The 6176-nt window shown below is 30.9% G+C and overlaps 1 protein-coding gene and 1 pseudogene across 1 annotated transcript; both read right to left on the bottom strand.

The window, feature by feature from the left end:
- Positions 1-530: 530 nt before the first annotated feature.
- LOC142550472 (uncharacterized) lies at positions 531-2141 on the bottom strand (annotated as a pseudogene).
- Positions 2142-2269: 128 nt separating this feature from the next.
- Positions 2270-4805, bottom strand: LOC142552393 (uncharacterized). Its single transcript, XM_075662168.1, has 4 exons — positions 4624-4805; positions 4117-4531; positions 3609-4026; positions 2270-3342 (listed from the first exon to the last, which is right to left on the bottom strand). Exons 1-4 carry the CDS (start codon positions 4803-4805, stop codon positions 2270-2272), a joined length of 2088 nt encoding a protein of 695 aa, XP_075518283.1.
- Positions 4806-6176: the final 1371 nt, after the last annotated feature.

The raw sequence follows: 6176 nt of genomic DNA, 5'->3' as shown, positions 1-6176 counted from the left end.
GTTTTTTCTAAATTATTTTTACATTTTCGCTTCAGATTCTATTAATTTCGGAATGAAAATTTTCAGATCTGTTAAAGAAAGCTTTAAATCCGAAAATCATCATATAAAAAATTTATAAATTAATATATAAAAAATTTATTATTTTTACATTTTCGCTTCAGATTCTTATTTTATGTAATTAGATATTAAAATTAATATGTATGATAATTTGTTTACTTTCTCTATAACATGACTTTTTATCAAAGTGAAATGTTTATTATTTTCATATACATATAGAACTTAACAATGAAACACTGAATAAAAGATCATTTTGTATTTCGACTGAAAATTAATATCACACTTGTATTAGACGATGAATGACATAATGTGTTTATCAATTATATTGTATTCACATATAAATTTATGTTATATGCACAAAACAATAACTATAACAAAATAAAATGATAAACATGATACAAACTTTTAATGTGGTTTTAATTTCAATAAATAATATAAATAAAATAAAAATAAACTAAATGGATTATAGATCATACAATTAGAAAACAAAAAAAAATTACAAATTTTGAAAAACTTCCTTAAATACAACATTTGTCGTTGAATTTTTCGGGTTGCTATCACTATCACATATCAAAATTTTTAGTCCCTCAGGATTCGTAACTCTAGATGCAGCAACGTACAACTGACCATGACTAAAAACAGGGTTCTTCAAAAAAAGTCCTACATGAGACAATGATTGCCCCTGACTTTTGTTGATTGTCATTGCATATGATATAATCAATGGATATTGTCTTCGTTGAAATTTAAAAGGAAGCCTTAGATCAGAAGGCGTCAATGACATTCTTGGAATAAGCACTTTATGACTTGCATTACTTGCAGTAAGAATTTTACCTTCCAAAACATGGTTTCCGAGCCTTGTCACGATCAATCTAGTGCCATTGCATAATCCAAGTGAATGATCTATGTTCCGCAACAACATAACTGGAGTTCCAACCTTTAAATTTAACTCGTGATTTGGTACTCCAGAACATCTTATTCCATTTAAGAATTCAGGGGTATGCACATCATTCAGTAGATCAACATTTCTATCTGAGTGACACGTCGTATCAGAACTTAGATACAACCTTCCCTCTGAATGGTTTAGAGATATCAAATATTCATTTATGGACTGAACGACATCAAGTGTTGGTGCCAAAATAGCTCTTTGCTGAAAATATACAGTATTGTTGATATTGTTGTCTAAAGACGGATACGTACTCTCAACTATTGATGCAATAGAATCATTGCAATCTTTGATCAGAAGTTCATCAGGAATATCTATTGTCGCATAACCGTCATTTTGTTCTCCAACTTCTCCAATTTTTCCATCTCCTAAATTAGCAATCCAATCTGAAAATTTTTTGATTTTAGCACATTCTTCATCAGAACCTAAATTCTGTAAGCACATGTTTTTCGTCAATCTCAAAACTATACAATGTCTTCAAAGATATGAAGAATTGATAGTGGCGTGAACAATATCTTGCCTACTGCCTTTTGGAATAACAGGCAATATTTGTCGAAAATCGCCACCAAAAACAACCGTTTTGCCTCCAAAAGGCAAATGAAGGCTTGAAGGATTGACAATTCTCATTATATCTTTCATACTGTTATCCAAAGCTTCAAAACAAAACTTATGCGTCATTGGAGCCTCATCCCAAATGATAAGTTTAGATTTTACAAAAAGCTCTGCAAGATGACTCTCTTGTTTGATATTGCATGTTGATTCCTCATTGGGATTAAATGGAATTGCAAAACGGGAATGAGCAGTTCTTCCACCAGGCAGTAAAAGAGATGCTATACCACTTGATGCCACATTCAAGACAATTTCTCCTTTCGATCTCAAGTATGCAGATAGAGTTTTCCAGACAAATGTTTTTCCAGTACCTCCATATCCATAAACAAAGAATACTCCTCCCTTATTTGAAGCAATTGCTTTCATTATTGTATCATATACACGACGCTGCTCTGAGTTCAAATTATTAATGAGTTTATCATGTTCTTGCGACAAAGATCTTCTATCAAACCGCAACTCATCATGAATTAGTCTATTTCGTGAAGATTGAAAATATTGATCACTGGGAAAAGGCATTGATTGGAGTTCACGTAAACTCTTTCCATAGCTTTGCAATAGCTTTTCAATATCAACCAATGCATAACTTCTTAATTCATCCTCATTTATTTCCAATTCTACAAAAAAAAAGATAAAGATTAATATATATATATATATAAATTATCAGTTCATGCATACCTTGGTGTTGCAGCAAGTTACGTCTTTTATTAAAATATCATCAGATAAATATGTCCAACATGACTCCCAAACAACTTCAGGTCGGCTGATACAATTCGATGATAATAGAGTAGCAAATAAAACTCTCAGAGATTGTGCTGAAGCCCAATGACTTGCCTCAATAATGCCGTCGATATACTCCTTGTCATCATTCAACAACCCTAATGCATAGCAAGCATCACGAAATGAACGGTATTGAACATCGTTAACAAAAGTTATATTATCATAGCACCTGGCGCCACGGTTTACATTGAGAAGACATCTTAAATAGTACATTTCCCCACAACCAGGAGGAACGTAAAAAATGCGTCCGATTGAAAATCTTTGTTTTCTGGGAACGAATTCTCGTGTTTCTTGCTTCCAAACAAACTTCATTGGTAATTCAGCATATGTTAATTCTCTTGCCTCTGGATATTTCTTATTAGCTTCCATCCAAGCAAGAAACATGCTCTGGTTAATAGTAGTTCTATCGAGAACGGTACTGATTTCATCTGAATCTGAAAAAATAATATTTTGTTCATTCGGAAGATGAAAGCTCAGACGCTCGACGGGTGGATCTCTGTATTGACTATCAAATCCAAAAATTCTCCAAGCAGCCTCACACGGGGAAATATATCTGCAGTCGTAGTACATATTAACTTCATCAACATTTTTCCCTAAACTATCATCATCTGAGCTCTTATAGAATGAGGCAGTCACACGATTATGTCCTTTATTTATATACTTGAACAAATATTTGATAGCTCGAGATTGATTGCACCATTCAACATTCATATGGGCTCCGTACCGAATTAACAAATAACGATTATGGGGAACAACAAATCTGTTATCCAGATTAACACGATTCTTGATAATTGTTCGCCCATTATCTTTGCGTCTATAAATTGGGTATCCATCCTCATTAATTGATGTCACTTCAACAAACTTTTTAGGAAAATGCTTTGAACAACGACCGTTAGACTTGCATGGAGAGTTCTTTCTTGTTTTTCCGCATGGACCGTGCATCATTAGATCTCGTACTGCACCATAATAAATAGGTTCATTTTTTTCATCAGGAATTTTAGCAAAAATGATATGATCTATTGCCTCTGCTGCTGGATATTTGTCTTCTTACAGAGGAAAAGCAAAATGTGGGCGTGCGGTAATCCTCGCTTTTGGAATTCCACGGTGTATATTACTAACAAAATGAGAAAAATAATTAATTATGTTTATTGAAATATATTAATTTTCTAAAATCCAAAATATTAGTACGTTATATATAATTAAAAAAACATAATTTTTTTACCTGCTTTAACATTTCCAAATATTTTATTCCTTCGAAGATCTTTAATCAAGGCATCCAACTTCATTTTAAAGATTCTGCAAACAATATCTGGACGGTCTTCTGCCCTCAACCCATAGTGCTCGATAAATCTCAAAATTTCTGGCCATTTTGGGTTACATGTAAATGTGATAAACAAATCTGGGTAACCGGCCCATTTACATATAGCCATCGCATCTTGATAGTTCTGAATCATATATCTTGCCCCTCCAGTAAAAGAAGAAGGCAAGATAATACGTCTTCCTTGTGTAGATGCGTTTGTTTCACCATGCAAAAGCGCATCATGAAGACCTTTGTACATCTCACATCTCAATTGTTTTTGATGCATCCGAATATATGTCAACCTTGCAGATTCAACCATTGTGTATGCATCAACAATGAACTGTTGAAATAGTCTTCTTGAAAACAAAATACTCGAAGATTCAAAATCTCTATCATGCAGTCAATAAGCAAAAAATTCTCTTAGACTCACCTTTTTTCTTCCTCCAATACTTGATTTAGATTCTGAAAATGGAATATCTTCTCTATAACCATCCTCACCGTATGGAAAAAGTATAGGATATTGGAGAGCAAGATACGCAGGATTCAACTCATTGATACGTTTAAGTTGCCCCGTTTGAGTTTCTACTAAAATATCTCGGTTGCCCAAAGACTCGTCGAAATCTCCCACAATTAATGCAGCAACCTCAGAAGCAGATGGAAGATTATATCTCCTTCCGTCCCCACTTCTTCTACCAATCAACTTTAATTTCACATCGGATCGTCCTTCTACCATCATTCTTTCTTTGGTCATTCTAAAACACTTGACCAAAACATTGTTTTCATCCAACATTACCATCAGATCAGAAACTATCTCTAAATGCAGATTATTTGTGTCGTTATTTTGTCTGAAAAATATTTCGATTAAAAAAATTTAATTTCTAGAACAAAAATAGAAAATATGGTCTATTCAATGTAACATATAGAATTTGAGATATACTTGACAGCAGAAATCCGATTAGAAATTTTGTTTTCTGTGTCGTAAATATATAGCTGAGCAAACTTCGGGGATGAACCTTCACATGGAAGTAGGCTTCCGATTAAATGATAATTCTGACCATGAAGTTTAAAAATTGGAGGGGAGCCACCTCGATTTAAACTTGAATCTATCTTCCCTCCCATCGACGTGAAGCAAAACATATTATTGTATGATCGGATGCTCTCTAGAAAATGTTTGATCTTATCACTCACTCCGTTCAATAAATCATGCAGTAATTGAGGAGGTTTTTTTAAAGGAGGAAGTTGTATTTTTCCTTGCATAAAACATAGAGAGTACTTAGGATTTCTAGATTTATAACTTTGACATAACCTCTCTTCATACCAAAACATCGCACCACAAAATTCACATTTGTACGTTGGATTCCCTATGTCCCAATAATCTATATATAAAAGGACATTGTTAAATACAAATTGAAGGAAAAAAATAAAAGAAAATTTATATAATAACATAACAAAAAAATTAAAAATATCCTAATTGAAAAATAATAAAAACATAAAATTTAACTGTACCAATTGATGTTACTGAGGTTCTTTTGTCACGATTATTGCAATCGTGTTGACTGTCTGATATGGAAATTGAATTAATATGAATGGAACCAGATTTTTCAATTGCAAAAAACAAAAAAATAATAAAAAGTATTATTGAAATAATGCAATAAATACGTTAAAAAAATTATATTTAAATATTGTAATATTATTATATGTAATATGAAAATGTGAATTTTAAAAATAAATTTTTAATTAATTATTAGAACATCTTAGTTAAAAAAATTATATTTAAATATTGTAATATAATTATATCTAGAATGAAAATGTGAATTTTAAAAATAAATTTTTTAATTAATTATTAGAACATCTTAGGGTATATTTTCATATTTTTCAAATTAAAGTTAAACATTAGTAATAATGTTAAAATATATTCACATTAAATATTTACATTGACGAACATACTTCAATTTATGAAGAATCTTAACAGAAGAGATATGAAAACCATCACCATTAGTTAGATCAATGATCTCTGAGATATTTGTAGTTGAGCTGCTAGGTATTTCAAAAGATACATTTTTGGCCATTCGGTTTGATGGATTAACTGCAAAAAAAATTATAAATATTAAATACAGTAATTTATATATTAGAAAAACTTTAAAAAAGTACTTTATTTAATTAAAAAAATTCATACCATTTGTAATATCGCTTAACGGAGATATTGATGTTGGAATCAACATCTTGATTGAACCATGAAAGCTAAATTGTTGAGATACTCTAGCTCTCAAATCCATATTTTCTGTTTAAATATTTACAACAAAAAACAATTAAAATAAATAGAACTAATTCTAAAAGAAACATTTATAATGATAATTCAAAAGATAATGTATTCAAGTATAACAAAAACAGTAATTGGTATTTAATATAAATTTATTTAATAGAGATTATTAACAATAGCCTACCATATAATTCCATAATCAATTTTGGCATTGAAGTAATTTAATTAAC

This window comes from Primulina tabacum, chromosome 7 (genome assembly GCF_025594145.1).
Source record: "Primulina tabacum isolate GXHZ01 chromosome 7, ASM2559414v2, whole genome shotgun sequence".
In the NCBI taxonomy this organism is placed as follows: Eukaryota; Viridiplantae; Streptophyta; class Magnoliopsida; order Lamiales; family Gesneriaceae; genus Primulina; species Primulina tabacum.
Note: the sequence above shows the minus strand (reverse complement) of the source record. Positions and strands in the feature narration are given on the sequence as shown.